The 21,119-nt window shown below is 40.7% G+C and overlaps 1 protein-coding gene across 3 annotated transcripts in view; it reads left to right on the forward strand.

Moving 5' to 3' along the window:
• Positions 1–21,119, forward strand: part of pax6b (paired box 6b) — a 39,585-nt gene that overhangs the window by 15,206 nt on the left and 3,260 nt on the right. The window contains exons 2-10 of one of the 3 annotated variants that reach the window (XM_029456105.1): positions 9,063–9,239; positions 12,156–12,209; positions 15,496–15,626; positions 15,983–16,018; positions 16,104–16,319; positions 16,693–16,858; positions 20,056–20,214; positions 20,424–20,506; positions 20,626–20,776. In XM_029456105.1, coding sequence (XP_029311965.1) covers positions 9,227–9,239; positions 12,156–12,209; positions 15,496–15,626; positions 15,983–16,018; positions 16,104–16,319; positions 16,693–16,858; positions 20,056–20,214; positions 20,424–20,506; positions 20,626–20,776 — 1,009 coding nt within the window. In that variant the 5' untranslated portion in view covers positions 9,063–9,226. Of the gene's footprint in view, positions 1–3,006; positions 3,118–9,009; positions 9,240–12,155; positions 12,210–15,495; positions 15,627–15,982; positions 16,019–16,103; positions 16,320–16,692; positions 16,859–20,055; positions 20,215–20,423; positions 20,507–20,625; positions 20,777–21,119 lie in introns of those variants that run through there. The other 2 variants (XM_029456115.1, XM_029456097.1) reach the window with 2 other exon arrangements.

A 21,119-nucleotide genomic window follows, 5' to 3' on the forward strand; every position in this document is an offset into this window, starting at 1 on the left:
CGGTTTTCCTTTTTAGATCCAGCCCACTGTCAATCTTTAATCTAATTTAAAGGGTCATAGATTTGGGGCATAATATCCCCTCGTTTGGACTTTCTCTCTCCAGTCTGACTCGGACTGACCATGTGCACCACTGCCAACACAGTCCTCATTTAGTGATGCACACAGGCCTCACTAGCAGATTAGAGGTGTTGCAAATGGAATTGTTATGAATATTTGTGAGCAAATGAAGGATCTTGTTATTTTGTACAAAAAAAAGGGGGGAAAAAGGGGAGAAGAACACTTAATGGCATGGGATCTTTCCGCTCGCTGCACTTTCAGATGCAATTGTAGATCGAAGTCAGACTTGTCACGTTGAGCCAAAGTGAATTCCTAACATCCAGGACGTGCCTGTCTACTCCGGACAAATTGCATCCAATCACCCCGGGGGAATTCGGCTAATGTCTCGATCCAGGGCCGGGGAGCATGGAGAGAAAACAAATCAAACTCTGCACACAGAGCGTGTAGGGCTTATTAAAACATTTCACACAGGGGGAGAGAGAGAGAGACGAGGAGTATGTGTCTGTGCACGCGCGTGTGTGTGTGCGCGCGCGTGCGTGGGGTGTGTGTGGGGGTAATTAGGCTATATTATCTTTGGACACTGTATCTTAAATTGAAAATATCAGATGACCAATTTAAACATCTCTGCCCACTACATGCCTGCTGTTTGAGTGGCAGAGTCAGCAGGAACAGGCCTGACAATTGTACTTACTCCATGCCAGATCAGGTTCCAGTTTGACTCATTTTGGCCTTTCTTTACAACTTTTACTATAATAGTCCTATCAAGTTTCCTTTGACGCAAAATGACTGGAAATTGCAATTAAAAGCCTATATCTTTATATATTTACCAACGTTTCAATCAAATGTTTAGGGCCTATTTCACAGCCAGTTTAAACCTGAAGTTCAGATAAAACTTACCTCCTTGTCTCCATTGCAATTAATCCTAATTTAGGTGGATAAAATGCCCCCTTTGAACGCAGCATCAGCTCTGCCTGCACCCTCTGCGTTCTGGTAACGTGCTCGGTCCCCTGGACATTTTTCTCTGTCTGCTACAGCGGCAGTAAACAATAAGCTCATGAGGCGTAGGCTATGGCAGCATAATGTTCTGCATGGTTAGAGAGGGGAGGTCGATCATTACACAATTTGTTTCAAATTTGATCAGTGGGAGCGAGCAAGAGATTGGTATATTCCTGGAAAGCTCGTACAGGGCTCTCATAGGTTTAAGATATTCCCCATAAGTTGTATACATGTTGTTCATGCAGGCCTGTTCACATCCACATCAACATATAACTGGGAATAATTTCAGATATTTAACTTTTATTGAAATGTATGTGGTTTGCTGAATATGCATTAGTGGTGAAGATTGAGAGCACATGCAAATATAGGCTGATATTTATTATTATGAGTATTTGAGTTGCAAAATAGTTTCCATATATTCATTTTTTTTTAAAAATCTGAATCAACTGTCAGTGTGGTTTAGTGTGAGTGTGTGTGAGAGAGAGGGGGGGGCGTTGTGCAGCAGCGTGGTGACGGCAGAGGGAAAACCGGCTGGACAGATTTGCGTTTACGCCTGATCTGCTTCTGGAGAGCGGGGCTGTGTGGGAAGGGAAAGGGAGCACCTGGCTCGACCGCTGTATCCCATCTCGTTTTATTGACAGCCTGATAAGCAGGGATCAAGCCGTGCGGTTTCTAGCGCGGATGTCGAGCACCCTGCTGCGTTGCACAGTATCAAGGCCTCTTAATGGCTGTCCCTCCAAATAATGGCCCAAACACAGCCAGTCCTGACTGGCCCGTACCTGCGCTGCCCCGGTCTCTTCCTGAGAGACAGGCGACGGCGTGGTTGCCCATTTACTCACCGTCTTGTTCAAATTGACACAAACATCAGAGGCTGTGAAATAGGATTCGAGGCTTTTAGTCCGCCTTAGTAAAAGGGAAGCCAAAGCCCCATTATGACATCTTTATAGGGCTGTAGAAATAAAACGTTCTCAGCGCAGGCTGAAACATTGGAATTGTCTCCAACATAATTCATGTTTATGATCACACATTTGAGTCATTGAAACAGAGCTGTGTCAGGATAATACCAGAGCTTTGGAAATGAGTCTCGGCCTACTGCCCAAATACATCATGAGGAACAGTGAGAGACATTTTCATAGGTCCCACCCATTCTACTGAGTGAGACTTGCCTGCACCTGTTCTGCCCACACCTGTTGCACACTGAGCATGTTCAGATTTAAAAAACAACAACAAATATCTACTTGCTCATGTCTTATTCCCCTTAGTCAGTCCGCCCCTGTCTCCTCAGTAACTGTTACAAGCAGCAGGGGGAAATGCAGCTTTCAAAATCCATTGTGGTGAGTGTTAAGTTTTCATACATTTAAAGTTAAATGAACAATAATTAGCAAAAATTCTCCATGTAAAACTTTAAAACTCCAAATGAAAACCACTACCAGGCTACATCGTCCATGTTGAATGTTGTTTTCATAGAATGAAAAATGTATTTTACTAATGTATTTTCAGTTGCAGGTTAAATTCAGAGAACCTCTCTCCATGTATGTCTTTTATTCTCAAAATCACTGTAGAAACACCTTGTTTTGTTTCTTGCGAAACAATCTTTTAATCTGGCACAACAGGGGACAGTGTGGAATAAAGTAAAAAATAAAGTAAAATAAGATCAAATGAAGAAAAAATAGGACGTGGCCACTGCTGAGTTTGGTGTTAACTGTCAGTCCGTGTGCACAGCACACACTGGGACAGTAAACAGGCCGGTGTGCTGCACATGTATATGCTACCTTGTGCACTTCCCCATTCTGTGTCCTGTCCAAGGTATGACGTCGACCCGTCGCTCCAGCCAATCACTGCCAACTTGAGGCTGATGCTGAAGGGAAAGTTGCTAGTAAGAGCCGCAGATTTTTTTCCCACTCTCATTGACATTTCAACTCCACGACGGATCCAAAAGTAGATAGAGTTTAATCGGGACCTATAAGTTTCTGTCGCTGTGACACGGAGGAGAGATCCGGGGAGAGAAGAAGCGACTTTATACGCACAGGATACCGGTCAGACTCAGCTGCTGCCTTTCATCCGGTGAGTTTAAACGGACTATAATTTAATTTATTTTTAATATTTAAAGCTTTGATGCATTTACATTCTTATTTTGAGAAAATATAAACACTGAACATGTACTTTTCCTAACCTCCTCAAACGTTAAAAGATGTAGAGTAAATGTAAAGCAGAAACGTGCATGCAGATTGATTATAAACCTGATGCATGGGCAACATTAGGTAAAATTACGGGTTAAGGGCTTGCATGTTGCTCTGTGTAGCCCACAGGAGGGGTACACCCACACAAAGTTGAACACAGCGAGCTGACTTTGTTTCTGTTGTCATCTATCACACACACGTAGCTACAGCGTGTAATTAGCGATCTTCAATGAGGAATTAAGCGCACGTCACTCCTTTTAAAAAGCGCCTATTATTGTGAGCTTTACGCCGGGTGGAAATTAAAAGATTCGACCTGTACAGTAAATTGAAAGTGTATGATCTATTCAGCTCTGCTCGATCCATCAAGCGCGGTGGAAATGACGCTGTCCATCAGCGGAATATTTCACTTTGTTTGTTGGCTGCGCTTCTTCATTCGCGCTGCAATCCATGTGCGATTTTTTGCAGAAACAACTTAATATTTTGTCTTAAATGTTGAGTTAAATAAGTTATTGGTCGTGTTGTTACATATTTTTTTCCAAATGTTGACTGTAATTTGCACAAAAACAAACTTGTCAAATTTATAAGTACAACTAAGCATGCAAGCAAGCAAGCAGTAAAACTGACATGTGCGCCTCGAGGGTTTTCAGTTTGATTTTGGTTTATAAAAAAGTGCCTGGGCCTTATATTTATACTTGTAGTGATGTGTTTAAAAATATATATATATTTTAGTACCACCTCTAATGAAATGAGCTTTCATAGCCTATGCACTTTTTAAAACATTTTTTTTTATCTCTCACGTAAAATATAATGTTATAATCTGATTTTCAAAGAGTAGCTGGGAGACTGGACGTCTCAGGTCCAGGCTCTTGTATGTTTGGGTCCAGTGTTTCTTTCTGTCACGCTTGCCGAGCAGCGCTGTGACACCATTAGCCCCGGTGTTTATCCCAGCCTTCAGCCTTTTGCCAGGAGAGGGCTTCTGTGGACTGTAGCTACACCTTCTGTGGGCTGCACATGCAATCCACGATCCTCTCCTTGTCTCTGCACAAACTTCAAAGACCGTGCACTATGGATAAGTAAAAATAAAAACTATACATTTGCATGAGGAGGTGGGTGCACCCTAATTCAGTTGAAAATACAGTACATGTATATTGTACGTAGACATTTATTGTGATGGAACATGTTTAAAGGAAGATGCTAAATCAAAATAAGGACCATCTGCAAATATTTCCTTTTTTCCTGATGGAGTTATGTTTTCTTATATTTACTTAATAAGTCGACATTAATAAATTGATCTGTTCCGGGACGCGCTCCACGTGCAGCACGCTTTAAAAAGAAAAAGCAGATTAACGAAAGAACTGCACAAAAATCGTTTGTTTAGTTATTATTGATAAAAACAGAATTGCACATTGTAAAAGTGCAAATAATTTATGCAAATAAACCAGCGAAGTCCTAATGAATGTCTTTAGAGAGAATAAATCTGACAGTCCGAGGCTGTTTGATGGATGACAGGTCATCTCAACAAGAATACAGCTTACAAATTCAGGTCGACATTGTAGTGATAATTGAGATCACAAAATGAACATCAGAAAAAAAATTGTATGAATAAGATTATTAACAATAACAATAATAGTAACAATTGTAGGGTAGATCTATTTCCACTTTTTACTTTTCTTTTTTAATTTTAAATTGATTTATTTATACTAACCTTCATAGTCCATTATATTACTGCCAACAGTATTCACAAAGAAGTTAAATTAAAATGACCAACTAAATTATTATTATTATTATTATTATTATTATTATTATTATTATCCTCATCATCAACAATACAATAGTACAAATAATAATTTATGATAAATTGCATAATATTGGATTTTATTATTTGCTTAGTAGTGCAAAAAGCAGGTGCATTAAAATATAAGGCATTCACATTTTTAATTAGGCAGCAGGTAGAGTTGGGATTTGTAGGAGGTAAACAGTTACACAGGGTTTATAATGTGCACGCAGCGGTGTCCTGAAACAAAACAAAACAGTGTATTTAGTGTATACTTCCCAAAGAAATAACTAACTCGCAACTTCTCTTCTACAAAAAAAAATAAGGGGATATAGATCAAAGCTCCACTTTTTCTTTTTGCACATCTGAGGGATCTTTTATTTACTATAAACAATATTGTAACAATATTGTAACATTTTCTAATAGACCTCCCCAGATGTCCTGCTATATAAAAGGTGAATGAACTATGACCTCCAGTGGGGGATCATCACAAAGGCAAACAAGTATTCATGAATTTAAAAATAAAGGTTTAAAAAAAAAAAAATGGAAGCACTATTTCCACCAGGTTTACACGTGATGAATTTATTTCGTATAAATGTGCATCAGCCTGTAAAGAGTAAACTGTAATCCCAAATAAGAACTAAATTAGGGGGGTTTACCCTGCACTACACCCCTCTCCCTGTCCAAAAACAATGTCACTGTTTTTCACTCCAGATCCCTCCCCTTCTTTTTTTCTTTTTTTCTTTCTTCCTTTCTTTTTTTGCATTTAAAAGTTTCTAGATGGGCACAAATACCACATTGCCTCAGGGGGAAAATAGCGACCAGATTAGGCTTTCTTTTCAAGGCCTGTGGCATTAGTTGCTGCTAATCCGAATTGGGCTAATTGCTTTCCCAACATCAGCCTATCCCGTTTTTTTTTTTTTACAGGCTTCCACATAAATCTGGACCACCTTACAAAACATACAAATAATATATAGGAACTATTTCTCCCATTTTATTTTCTGATAAAGATGAAGGTCTACTTGAAATGCGAATGAAGAAAGAAAAACTGAAATCTCCCGAGAGTGGAGACAACGAATTAGCTCTTGGAGCGGATTTACAGCTTAACCAAAGAAATCAATAACCTACTGGAGGTATTGTTTCCAAAGAAAACTACTTGACACACTCATCAGGGAATCTGTCTTTTCAGGGAGGGCAGGTTAGTGGTGTGAATTTTTGACAGCTGCAGTCTGTGACAAGTGAGTGGCAATAACATTTGCACTACAAAGGTAGGCTATAACCACAAGTATTTTAAATACAGGGATGGAAGCTGTTTTTTCTTCTTCAAATGAGACCACATTTGTACACATCATTGGACGAGAGGTTACACGTTTATTAGCATCGTGTTACAGAATTGAGCCAGCAAGTGAAATTAAATAAACAATTCTTTCATGACTCAAAACAATAACTGTGGTTTAGGTGCCACAGCTCTGATTCAGCAGCCACCATGGTCTCACTATGGCTGGCCGACACGAGGACGCATAGTTTAGTAAACACTGCAGGAGTTCAGACTCCTCTTTGGTCCAGCAATCATATTATACGTTTCTAGATTTAATTAAACTACATTCTCTCACCAGAAATGAATATCCCTCCATTAACCTACAGAAAAAAAGAGTTCATTCTGAATAATAATGTCTGTTGTTTGAAAGTTGGGCTCCACCTTCAGCGTGTCCAGTCATTCAGTTTTACAGTAAATCATAACCAACACGAGGTCCCCTCATTGCACAAACTCCTATCGGGTGGGGGGGGGGGGGGGGGTGTTTGTGGTCTAATGCATGTCTAATAGGGGGGTCCTTGACGTGAAAATGTTGGGAACCCCCCCCTTAGCTGATATAAGCTGCGGCCATTCACGGTAGGCCTATAGGCTGAGCCACCAGTCTAAGTGAGTAGAAACAATGCAGGAAGGAGAAACAGATGAATGTGCTCGTTTAGTTTACGGGTTGTTTGATGAAGGAGTATTGGCCAAAGTGTTGTTCCTCACCGCGGGACCCTCGGTGACAGTTTGAGCCGGTCCTCTCAGCTCATTATCTCGCCGGCCCACTGAGGGCCCCATTCAAGCCGGGCAGTCCCTCTCTCTCTCTCTCTCCCCCTTCCTCCCTCCCTCTCCCTCTCTGCCTCTCACCCTCTCTCTCTGGCAGCGTCGTTTGTCTACTCATTGAACCCATAGTCAGGAATGCGATGGTTGTTAGGGAGCCCTCTTTCACCTCCGAAGTGTTTTATTGATGAGCACTGACTTCTACTTTTTCACATGTCAAAGAAAGTCAAGTGTAGGCCTCTATGACTTCATTTCATGGCCTCCCATCCAAAAAAAAGAAGAAGAAGCAATTTCTCTCCCCTCCCCCTGCTTATGCCTGTCTCTCTCCCCTCTCTCTCTCTCTTTGCCCTTTCATGCACCCCCTTTTCTGCCATAGTTTGGCTTCCACATCCATACAACCCTCATTCTCTTCCCTTCGGGTCTCCTCCTTTTGGAGTAAGCGACGGGGCTCCTCAGTGCTGAGACTGGTGCTGCCCAAAGCTCCGGGTGTATGCTCAAACACGGGCGCAGAGGGGTTGCTTTTGGGTGCGTTGAGGTGTGCGTTAATAGCCAGTCATTCAACCAGCGCAGTTTGGGAGCGTGTGGTCATGGCTACACAGTCATTTGCTTTACTTTATTTACGCGTGCTATTTGCTGTCAGGTCGCAGAAATGACGTCGCCGTGCCTCGCAAATGTGTCCATAAAAAGCACCGGAGCTTGCCTAAAGGCTGCGCTCTTTACGCATGGCGTTCTTGTTGACAGGAGGGGTAAGGCTATTCAGGGGAAGGTGATACCCAAAATAATCAACAAAAGCACGTGGTGGACATTTTTTTTAAATTGTTTTTAGTGAGGCAGGTCCGTGCCACTTTCAAATGCAAGAGATTATTAAAGTAAATATGCTCCCATTTGGAGCTTTTGCATTAAAATAAATAAATAAACACTCTCCAACTCATCTGCACTTTGTATGCAGTCTTATCTCAGGAATCATTTGAGATTTAAGTCTTTGTGTTCTAATGTGTTTTAATTCGCAAAGAGAGCAAAATTGGTGTAAATTATTTGCACATTTTGTATATTGTAAAAGTGAAAATTGTTATGTCAGTGATACCTCCTGCAGGTCCACATTTGACACTTGGAAGCAGAAACTACAAAAAAAACATAAACAAGGGTGACATTTTGCAACATGTTTCCAAACTTTTCAACATAACATCATAATTATGAAATGAAAAAACAATAACAAAATATGTCTATATAACATTACTAACATCTGTAAAGCATCGGCTGCTTGATAAAAAAAACACGCTGCAGCTCTTTGTAATTTTCATTTAGTGTTATAAGTGCCAACATTCACGTGTGCTGCTACTTCCCGTCCCCCTTGCAGCACTAGTTAGCCTCAGGTTGGAGCTGAAAATGCCTCAGATTCCCTGCGCAGACCCAATTCAGCCTGGAAGAATAGAGCCTTCCGACCAATGGACATTTCCGAGGCAGTTGCTTTGCAATAGGGCAATATTCAGCAAGTGAGCGCAGGGTATTTGCATGCGTGGGCTGATTAGTGGGATGGGAAGACGAGACTCTCTCTCTTTTTTCTCTCTCTCTCTCGCTGTGGCTCGGCCCCATTTCCCGCTTTCGCTGTGGTGCAGGGGGAAGTGTTTATATGGGGGATGATGACAGAGGTCGGGTCGCGCTAATGGGCCAGTGAAGAGCGGCGGAGGGAGGCGAGGCGAGGCGCACACAGCAGACCAGGAACACATACATTAATACACTTGTTCCATCACCAATCAGCATAGGTGTGTTCATTCTCTTACCCCCTCCTCCTTCAAACCACCACCACCACTCTCCCTCCCTCGTTTCCTCCTCCCCCCCCCCCCCCCTCTCTCTCTTTCTCTTCCCCACTCACTCTCTTTCCGACTCTCTCATTCGCTCTCTCACACGCCAGCGCACATCCTCGCCAAACTCCGTGCGTCCTGACATCTGAGTTCACTGTCAATCTCTGTCCCCTTCACAGGGATATCCCCTCCGTCTCCGCCGAAGACCACTGGAAACTAATTTTTCCTCTTCTAAACTTCCCGAGAGAGACTGATCCTGGTCAGCTTTTTTTGTGCTCTTTCTGTGGTGTGGAGAACTAGGCTGTAGCCTATAGTTTACCAAGGACTTTGACAACGACGCAGGATGCCCCAAAAAGGTGAGATCCTGACTTAAAGTTTGTCTGTGCTATTAAATTATGGAATTATTATTGTTATTATTCTGACTATATATTATTATTATTATTAATCATTATTATTGTTATATGTGTTATTGTTATTATTATTAATAATATTATTGATATTATTATTATTATTATTATTATAGGTCATTTATTCTAGGCTGTAGGTTGAGGTTCAGTGGTGAGGTTGTGGGTGTTTTATCGTTTGGACTGTGCAGCTTCTTCTGACTGGACTCTCTCCAAAGTGCGAACAGCCTTTAGCGCCTCTGTCTGTTTTATCTGCTCGATTTTGTTGGTGTGTTTAGGCCTACGGATAGCTTACCGCTTATTTATGACACCAAAGAGTAAAAAGTCACGTTGGGCCAGGACAGTGATCATCGTGGAGAATGGGACGCAATGACCCGTTGAGGAAAGGTGTCAGATTGATTCATGCAGGCGAGTCACCCAAGCGCCTTCTACAAAAAAAGCTCCATGAAGCACTTGGGGAGGAGGCCCGTTTTAGCGTGTTTGTGTGTCAGAGAAAATACAACTTTCTCCCTTTTTTAAAAGCTATTTCCCTTTATGACAGCAAGTTAAACTACTTTTACATTTCAGCACTTATAGGCTGTGTAGTATTTTAAAATAGTCAGCCACTATCTTGACAGGCCAATCAGCCTATGATAGTAAATCATATTTCAAATAATTGTAATAATTTAATAAAACACTGAAAATTGATACAAATTGCTGCTGCTTTTAAACTTTTTTGTCAACACAGTTAGACAAATTAGTAGAATAAAACAGATGTATTCCTTTCCTCTAATTTAGCGTTTTTGTTTTGTAATTTTGAAAATAATTAAACCTAAAATATAATACAATTAAAAAAGACTGATAGCAGAAACTGATAGCCTATGTTAACATTGGCTACACTAACATTGTTCATCCTTTGAGTTGAGATAAAACCTGTTGGCTACATGCATGCTAATAACTAATTCACTAAATGCATTCACTAAATATGTAAAAAAAAAAAAAAAAAATGAATTCATGCATTTATATGAAGGCATAAATATATATATATAAATAAATATATATTCTTTGTTAGCCTGTAACTTGCACCCGGGCCATTGTAGTCAAGGCCTACATGCACTATTTCTGCATATGAATGTTGTGAGCGCGGCCAGAATAAGCATGTTGAATTAAGACATTGTTGTTACGGATTACTAAAGGAAAAGAAATGCAGATTAGATCGTAGTTAACCTCGGGAACAACAACGTTTGAGCTTTCGACCTTAAATAAATGATTAACCACTTGGACCTTACAAGGCTAAAAAGCTACTGACTACAGTGTATTTTCAGGCTGGTCAGACTTATTATTTTTTTAAAGGCTGTTTTATATATTTATTAGTATTCCACCTAATCTTTGACCTCATAACAGTAGGCCAACAACAACAATACTTATATTTGAATTAGTTAGTGGTTGTTTTGGCAATTTTAGGTTATGCTAAACAGGCTAACTCAGGCTATGTGGGCCAATGTGATGGAATCTGAATTTGATTAATGCAGCCTATTTGTTAAACATGAAAGAAAGCTACAATCTAAATGCAATGGCGGCCCCTGCGTGCATCCCACAGACCAGCCTTGGACTAAACACAGTCTGTTATAGACGTCGCTATCAGGCCATTTTGCTCTGCACACAACACAACTTTGCATGGAGGGAGAAAACGAAAACTTCAGACTTCTCCCTCCCTGGCCCCCTTTTTATCTGTCTCCCAGTCAATAGCTTCTTTAATGCATTTGTCTTTTCCAATTGAGCGCCCTACTGCGCTGTTGTGTCTTTAAACCCGCTTTACAACCCGCACCAGCAGCACGAAATAACCACCAAATATTTGTAACAAGAAATTACTTTTTAAAATCTTCTTCTATAAAAGCAGGGCCAACAAAACCCACATTCACACACTAGCGGCACCGGGGTCACGGTCGTGTATGTGTGTGTGAGAGAGTGTGTGAATGGTCCCGGAGGGGGTGGATGCATGCCTCCGGCTCTTTGTATTAATCTGAACTTGTTGGTGTGTTTAGTGGGGAAGCTGTGTGTTTCTAGTCGCAGAGGCCGAGTTTTCGCCCCGGGTCTGAGGTATACGGAGGCAGAAAAGGGGGGTGCATTGTTGGGAGTCCAGCAGGCTTTGTACACCAGCTTTGTACCCCCTCCTGGTCTGGACTTTTGCAGAGCAGTGAGGCGAGATAGACAACGTGTGTCACTGTACAGTTTCTACGATAGACTCCACAAGAGGAGGGGTATCAAGTAAAAGAAAATACTTGCTGAGACGATGAGGGCTGATTACTTTATAAGCCTTGAAAGAAATAGTGCTGTAAAAGAGTTATAGGCCCAATATCACGGCTGGATGTTAGTTTGAATTTATTTTTGACAAGTGCTGTTGCAAACAGGCCTAACAGAGAATAATCTTATCTCGCTCATTTTTTCATGTATTTGCTTGTCAACAGCATTTAGGTTCATTGTAAATGTAGGGCACAAATGCAGAAAAAATAAGTGCATCAGTATAGCTGTGGCTGTGCTAATGTGTTGTTTTGCTTTGTCCTATAGGGAGACATTAAGTAGTGAAAACGGCAGATGATTGACTAAATTGTTATAAAGTGGACAGTCAACTCTGTTTCCAGGCAAGTTTAATTAAAATACATACATACACTGAGGATGTGAAAATTCATTATGCATCTATAATGTTTTAAGCACAAAGATCCCCAAGCATTATACTCGAACTATGAGATGAGAAACTTAATTTATATTTAAAAAAAAAACAATAGTAAAAAATAATAATTTCAAATAATAGTCAAATAATTTGACTGTGAAAAACTGAAGATGTGAAAATGATGCTAACCAGCTTTGTTTTTTCCTTGTGACGCTTAGAATACCACACCCAAGCCACGTGGGAGTCTGGCGTAGCCTCAATGATGCAGAACAGTAAGTTGTTTTCATTTTTATTTTCATTTTTACAACTTTTGATTACAACCGCAAGTTCTAATGCGGTTGTAAGGAAGCAACACCCACTGACATTATGCACGGGTTGTTATAATGCAACAACTTTAAGAACACTTTAAACGAAAGGAAATGTATAGGCATAAAATTTGCATGACTTTGAGGTGCAGGGGCGAAATATTCTCAGCTATTTGATGACCGTTTCATTGCTGTTAATTTATTTTTTGCAATGATAGGTAGAGAAGTTATTATTGAACAAGTTAATCACACGTCGTCCTGCTCCATAGAGAGAGAGAGAGAGGGAGAATAGATGGGGTTGGTTTGAGAGGGAGATTTTTGTTTCTGCTTGAGTTGGTATTAAATAATTGCACAGCCGTCTGCATTAGCGTTAGAGCTGGCTGCCAGGCTGCATACAAGATTAGCTGCATAGAGAAGAGCCTTGCATGAAACATGAGGAATAGCAATAATGTCTTATGTAGATTAGTCCATATTCTTCACAGACAGACAGCATGAACTAGAAAGAAAATGCTCATATTATAACCGCAAGCCTCACTTTTAGGTGCAGACTGAACTCACAGCGGAAGATAAATATTAACAAGCATATTGTCGTGGGTGCCAATAAAAAAACATCGTACATGAAGTTGCTTATAGGCCTCTGTGTTTTTAAAGTGGCCCACATATCTGTCTTATTCCTGGTGTGTGTTGAAACCAAAAAGGATAAACATGAAACATTTTCTCTCTTGCTGCTGGACAAGAGGTGTATGACATCTGTGATGAAGGTGTGTGGGTTGATTTTATTTTATTATTCTCCATATACCTTGATGACGTGTCTGTGCTGTATTCTGTGCGCATTACTGATAACCAAAAAATATGTTTGAATCCAATGTTGAACCACATGACAGTTGGATTGTTTGATGTGAAGAGGTGTGTTTCATAATTTGTGACCTGTGATAAAATATATATATATATTGTTTTTTTTTTTTTACGAACTGCTGGCATTATATTCTTATTTTATAGCAACAGCGCTGTGACTTCTTTCTTCTTCTTCTTCTTCTTCTTTTTTTTTTTTTTTTGCAAGCCAGTGTTCCATTATAGAAATGATGGGGCCTTATCAAAGCTGTGTACAATACCCAGTGCTCCTGCTTTGCAGCGGATTGATGATAATGGGATGCTCCCCTGGCTTGGCGTGTGATGTCTGGTGCGAATAGCCGAGGAGATATCATTGGGCCCGGCCCTTTGGGTTGTCTAAAGGTCGCGACGGCCTCGGTGGCTTTTGTGCTAATAACTCCTGGGTGTATATGGTGGGGAGCGTCCAAATTGACACCATATGTTTTCCTATTAGTCGACTTGTAATAGAATACAAGGCGCATAATCAGCGCCAGCGGGCGAGATCGACTCTGGGCACTTGAGGGAATTGTGCCATGATTAAGACTTAACCTTAGGAGAGTTTGATTTTTATGTGATGTCCTTATCTGACGGTTTTATCGATCCGGAGGATTTATATGATAGCTATAAATCAGAGGTGACGGAGCAGCTCTGGAGAACCCGCAGAACAGGACTGCTTAATGCGGGGAGGCCAATTTTAGCGTAAGAAGTCTATTAATTCCACTTAATCCTGGAATTACCAAAGAGCAGGAGGGATGATAATGGATTTACTATCAATCAGATCCACGCTGGAAGATTATTACACATAGCGGCCCAAATGGATATGTTACTCAGTTAAACCGGTTTGTTTTCACTCGGCTATACACAGGCCCCTTTTGATCATTTATATAAAATTAAACTGTAGTTTAAAGCAGAGTCCTGTGACATATTTCAGAGTAAAGACGCCTACACAACCCTGCACACAACAGGACTGCAGTGGCTGTGAGCATTTGTTGTCAAATACAAACAAGGGGGGGGGGGAAACTGCATGTCACTTTTAATATGTTAAGAATCCAGGCGCGCCCTTGTTTCTGTGACCGCGCGTAGCCCCTGGCCATCTTAAAACGAAGTCTCCCTCGGAGGGTAAACGAGTAGCGTCCAATTTTGTCTGAGTGATATCCAAATGCAGACAGAAAGGGTCGTTTTATCATGCTACTATTTGTCGTGACGATGCGATTTTCAAAAGCAGAGCGGTGTCATAAAGTGACATGCCTGCCACAAGTGCTCCAACTGATCTTTTCAATTAGCCTCCCATGCATGATCCGAGGCGACTTCCGCCTATTTCCAGAAATTAAGCTCAAACTTGACGTGCAGCTAGCTTTATTTTAAAGACAAATGTCAGGCAGGCTCATCATATTTTCCCCCTCTTCTATATTTGGAGCTTATTTATTGCTAAGGAGCCTCTGCTCCCGGAGTCAATGTACCGGGCGGCAGCGCAGGGGAAGGGAGCGGAGAAACAGAGAGCAGCTCAGGCACTCCGGGGAGTCAGCTCTCCCTTTTGGCTTCAGGTTTGCCGGTTTATTCTGTGCTTTAGAGGAATACAATAGAATATTTTAGGAATAATTTCCAAAAAGCAATCTTTTATAGACAATAACCAATCATAAAAAATGCTATTTTAGGGCTAGTATTCTCATTGGTGTCTGTCTTATTGATGCGTAATTACTGTTTGTTTTGAAGGACTATCTTAGAAAGAACTTGTCGATTTAAAGTCACTTTCTAAGAAGCGATGCTTTTGAATAGAAGCTCATTTTAAATGTTATTGCATGTTTAGTATTTTATGTGATTGTCGGTGCTGCTGGTTATTATTTTGAGGGTAGTTTATGAGTGAGTTGCTGGTGTTGGTGATGCGCAGCTGTACATAAAGGGATGGATAACGATGCGACTGTTTTAATACTGCACTTTGTCGGTTTAATAAAAGGTTGGTTGAGTTTCTTCGGGGTCAAATATCGACGGAGCTTTTAATTTATTATAGGAAAAACGCATATTGAAATGTTTTGTTTTAGATTATGTGAGGTTATTGTCTGCATGTGTTACTGAATAACTGCGCAATGCTTGTCTTCAAATGGGAATGTAGCGAGTGACAGTTTCTTAAAACTATTGTTTCATCCGTGCACTTGGATTTTAAACACTTTTTTTCAAACATATGACATTTAATCTTTTGAAGTGAACTGCAGTAAACCGTCTGTACTTCTGTATGCTGTCTTCATGTTTCATCTTTAACTCGATTATCCTGAGCGCTTATTACCATTCTCTTCTCCATTGAATTAAACTCATTTGCTTTAATACATATGTTTTAATTAAAGGTATAATACGTTGTGATGACTGCGATGCCTTTGTCTCCATGTAGGTCACAGTGGCGTAAACCAGCTTGGTGGTGTGTTTGTTAATGGTAGACCGCTGCCGGATTCCACCAGGCAGAAAATAGTTGAACTTGCTCACAGTGGTGCTCGACCCTGCGACATCTCCAGGATACTGCAGGTGACAGTAACACTCCATTTTAAACAGAAAACTACTTTAAACACACTTTTTTATTTTTTTATATGTATGCAATTAAAAAAAAATAGAATCATTAAGCAAACTATGAAATACTTTGCTTTTAAAAAGCACTCTATCCATCATAAAATGCAACATTAAGGCTGCAGGACAGTAACCTAAATATGGCTTTTTATGATTTTAAGTCAATAAAATTATTATTTATTAGTTACATCATTCCGTTTCTAGGAATGTAATAATCCCGACGAAAAGGAAAGTAAACTACCTGCTTTTATAAAAAAAATAACTTATTGTGGGAAACGCCTAATATACCATTCAAGGCATATGTTTTGTTTTTATAGACCCATGATGAAGTCCAAGTGCTGGACAGTGAAAAGGTGATAATTTTTTGACGCCATCTTAGAAATTCCATTAATAGTCGTAAATAATGTATGTGAATTGTGTCTTTTGTTTTCTATACAGGTATCCAACGGCTGTGTGAGCAAAATCCTGGGCCGGTATTATGAAACTGGCTCCATAAGACCGAGAGCAATAGGCGGCAGCAAGCCCAGGGTTGCCACTCCAGAGGTGGTCGCGAAAATCGCTCAGTACAAGCGGGAGTGTCCGTCTATCTTCGCGTGGGAGATCCGTGACAGACTTCTGTCGGAGGGGATCTGCACCAACGACAATATACCCAGTGTAAGTGTGCTGACTGTAAGTTATGTGGATGATTTAATTTGCCACGTGAAATGACTTTTTTTCTCATGCAGTGGAGGAAAAGGAGAAGGGCAACGAACCATTCAGTCTTATTAAATACAATGCGTTTCAAATTGCGGGGCGCGCATTACTGCATAGATGTGATCACCCAAACATGCAGTCAATTAGAAGGAGCTCACTGTCCATTTGTGCGCTTTGCAGGAACACCTTCCAGTGCACATTTATTATGATTATTAGGCCTGTGTGTGTGTGTGTGTGGGGGGCTGCTGTGAAACTGCTGCACCTTCACATTTTTGTATCCTGATACGGCGCTCCCTCTAATCTTTACGTTTATCATATGTAATTTGTCATTCAGGTGTCATCGATAAACAGAGTCCTCCGCAACCTGGCTAGCGAAAAGCAACAGATGGGCGCAGATGGCATGTATGACAAACTGAGAATGCTCAACGGTCAGACAGGAACTTGGGGGACCCGGCCCGGCTGGTACCCCGGAACATCAGTGCCAGGGCAGCCTAACCAAGGTGAGCCTCATTATCACACAGTGGCAATAAAGACACCTTGCACTATTGTATCAAAAAAGGATTCAGTCGGGTGGACTGCTTTTGAGCATCACAGGCTCAGTAACATTTATAGTCAGCCACAAAAAAACCCATTTAACTAGTCTATGTTTGAAGGTGGCTGCATTAGGAATAACGTGAACTCCAAAGAGGACATCATAAATGTTCATGTTTGAATATGAATAGTTTTACAGCGTACTATTCCAGTAGTTCCGGTACACGGCTCTGTTTGCAATAAGGTATTGTATTGGCATGCTTTGATGCCCTGAACAAGACCCCCAATTAGGACTAGTCGATTAGAGGAAGCCATAGGCCATGCATGCAGTCTGAATGCCTCCACTGTCCCAGACATGGATGTGCGTGACAGCGGCTTGTCCTTTCAGCAGAGGTGTCCACCCAGCAGCCTGCATTTTCCTTCCCTCCTGACGGGGAGGCAGAGCCGGGGAGCTGTGTGCGGGGATATTAGTACAAAGGAATGTTTTCCTTCACACGCAATGATTGGTTATGGGAACGGCCCGCACTACGTGTAATTGCTCATTAGAGAGGGCTTTGTCTCTCATTATGGCAACATGCAGGAGTGTGGAGATGGTAAGGCTGCTGTGGAAATGTTCCACTTCAGAGGGTTTTCTGTCGGCCTACTGCAGGCCAAACACTGAACACATTTTCTTATTAGAAACACCACCTTCTACGCTTAGGCTACTTTTGCTTCTTAAATATTCATCTATTAAACAAGTATTAAGATGAAGCATTGCGTCTGATTATTATGCATCAGAAATGCAAGTGCTGGAATTCAGTCAAATCAAATAATTTGCATTTGTTTGATGACCATTTGGACACGTGGGGCTGTTATCAACAAGCAGTAAAGTGGAAACTACCATATTAACATCAAAATTATTTTTTATTTTGGATTCATAACATTACTACATTATTATTATAATTGTTATTATTATTAGTATTGTTGTTGTTGCTATTATTTTACATAATAGTAATATCGTACTTTTTAAGTTTTTAACCTGGTTGCCGTTGCTAGCCTCGTAAGATTGATTAATTACTATCAATTCTTAATAAAGAAAATATTGTATAATTATTGTATCAAATTATATTTATGATGATAACATCATAAATAATAATGTATTAATGTGTGTTTGATTCAGACTATTTAAGTAAAGCAGTTGTCTCAGGGGAACGAAAATATGTTTTCCATCCGACAGCCGAGTAAGCAGATATAATGGCTACATGGAGAGTGACAGGGCCCCAAAAGAAGACAACTCTATCCAAAGAGGAACGAATAAAAACTCCTCACCGATTTTGTCTTTTATCTCTTTCTTATTCTCATTCGCTGGCTATATGGCTCTAAATCCCGTCTATAGGATTTAGTCTCTCACTTTCTCTTTCAGTTCTAAGCGGTTTCTCAAGAGTGTTTTGATCCGGTCTCAGCAGCTGAAAGGTGCCGCAATTGGTTCGGTATCTCTTTTTTTGCTGCTTTTCCGCCTCACTGGCTGAGACATCGTGATACTAAAGAATGAGTTTATTTCCCAGCGCTTTTATAAAGAAAACAAATCCCATCCTAGCGTCAGTGGGTCTGGCAGACGGATAATAGCTGCACATTCACTCCTTTTTATGGATTATCCTGAGTGAAGAAACAAATAGCATGGTTACAAACTATTGGCCTATAGAAGAATACTTTTGTCTATTTTGCAGCGAGGGAAATTGTCAAGAAACATGTAGCACCAGATTTTCCTCTAGAACTTTAACACTTAGACACAGTAAATATTATTTCAGGCCTACAGCAGTAAAAAATGTCTGTGAGCAAACGTGCAACTTGCTTGAACTCACATGATGGAAAAGCTATTTTTTAAAAATAATTTCTAACTGCTACATCTTTCACACAAGACAAAAGAAAGTTTTCACAAGCAAACTTGAATTTTTGGACGTGCATGTAACCCCTCATGTTTGCTTTTTAGAGGGCAACAGAAGCCTCGTGCAAGGCTATTTATAGGCCTTACTGCACCTGTTCCGATCTTGCAACAACCTAGTGTCCTTGAGCAAGGCACTACTCACTAAAACTATACCGATCAAAACAAAATCTGCATGCCAAAAGCTGAATTCCCCTTCATAAGTTCAACTCATTGGTCCAGACAAACATCCGTGAGATATTACATAAACCATCCTCTTATCAACGCACCCCTGCTTACTTTCGCATTAACTTCTCGGTGTGATAATGATGTCCAACAACAAGACAGACATTAGTCGATAAGCCTCGCCCTGCAACTGAAGGGGCAGTGAATAGATTGCCCTTATTTTGGTTGTTCAGGGGGTTGCATGCTCTCTCCTCACTCATTTGTTTCCAATTGAAGACAGAAATCCTGACTGGCGTGTAGCTGGCCGGGGGACGTGATTAATGATGGTAGTGGATAAGGGTTAACACACTGGACTCAAAGCTCTGTTGACTGGGATCCTCGTGCGCACAATGCCAAAGTACTATAGCCTGTGCGCCTCCAGAGAGAGAGGATCCTTTTGTCATCTCCTCCAATGGCCCCCCTCCCATATATTACACCCACCGAGGGCTCACTACTCGTCCTGGCTGTGTCCATAGTTTAATGGTTTCCCTTACTCCTGAAGGCATTGTATCATTCTGAAAAGCGTCTTCTCCTATTCAAAAGTTGGTGGTCACCTCAATGGCTATACCAACGCCCATATGGGAACGACCATTGAGGCATTGCTCTGCCCTAAAAAAAAAGGGGGCTAGAGAGTTTGGGGTTTTAATACATTTCATAGGCTCTGAAAAGAGGCTCGCCACATCTTGTCACATTTCTCTTAACCTTTTGAGAACACACGCCATTGTTGGGAAGCGATAAGTACGCGGAGCCTTTCCCTCTCCAGCCTGTTTTTCCCACAATATTTTATAAACAGTTTAACCGCAGAGCCTTTTTCATATTGTTCCTTTTCACGCAGGCAGTCGTCTGCAATCTGGCAACATTAGGAAGAAAGTGCAATAATTCATCTGATTTTGAATGTAATCAACCATGATAGGGGCTTTAATTAATGATGTTCTACCACGGTCTGTACAATTAGCTGTAGGCCGATACAACACGAGACCTGAGAATTAATTATTCAATTTGCTTAATTGAATGTATATTTCCATTATATATTTGTTGCAGATGGCTGCCAACCACAAGACGGAGCAGGAGAAAACACAAACTCCATCAGCTCGAACGGGGAGGATTCAGAGGAGACACAGATGCGACTGCAGCTCAAGAGGAAACTACAGAGAAACCGCACGTCCTTCACACAGGAGCAGATTGAAGCACTGGAAAAAGGTCGAGCAATCAGTGAATCATTTATACATTTACATCCGCCATTTTATTTTATTTTATTTGCAAAATGTTACTTATTATTTTAAAAATATATATACACACGTTCTTGATTATCTCATGTGAATTATGAGAGCTACATTTTAAAATGTGTTATAATAATAAACTATTACTTATTTATTAACACGTATGTTGTGCCATTTCTTGCGTTACAGAATTTGAAAGAACTCATTATCCAGATGTTTTCGCGCGAGAGAGACTAGCAGCGAAAATCGACCTGCCCGAAGCAAGAATACAAGTGAGTGATCAGAACTTTCATTTTGTTTTTACAACGGATGTAAGAAAAGTTGCAAAAAAAAAAGCTTTAAAAATAAATAAAATGCATGTAAGAAAACTAATAAGCACATTTCATTGCAGGTATGGTTCTCAAATAGAAGAGCAAAGTGGAGGCGAGAGGAGAAGCTGCGGAACCAGCGCCGGCAGGCCAACAACTCCTCCAGTCACATTCCCATCAGCAGCAGCTTTAGCACCAGCGTCTACCAGGCCATCCCACAGCCCACTACACCGGGTAGGTCCACAGCTGGGAGAATACTTACAGGTTACCCCCACTCCTTAAAATAATATTTACATTTGAAATTAAAATATAATATGTCCACTATTGTATTGCACAGATGTTGCACATATACATGTGTCACATTGCATTATTTGTGTAATAATATAAGTAAAAAGACATTTAAATGTCAATGGGTTCAAGTCATACAGGATCTATGTGAAATATTACTAAATATTATTATGTGACAGCCTGCGGATAAATATAAAAAGGGGAAAAGAGGCCTCGATGGCTGTGCGCTCCAGTTAACATGAAGAAGCACCGGTGGTTTCCCTTTGATGGATGATTGAGCAAAACTTCT

This window comes from Cottoperca gobio, chromosome 3 (genome assembly GCF_900634415.1).
Source record: "Cottoperca gobio chromosome 3, fCotGob3.1, whole genome shotgun sequence".
Classification (NCBI taxonomy): domain Eukaryota; kingdom Metazoa; phylum Chordata; class Actinopteri; order Perciformes; family Bovichtidae; genus Cottoperca; species Cottoperca gobio.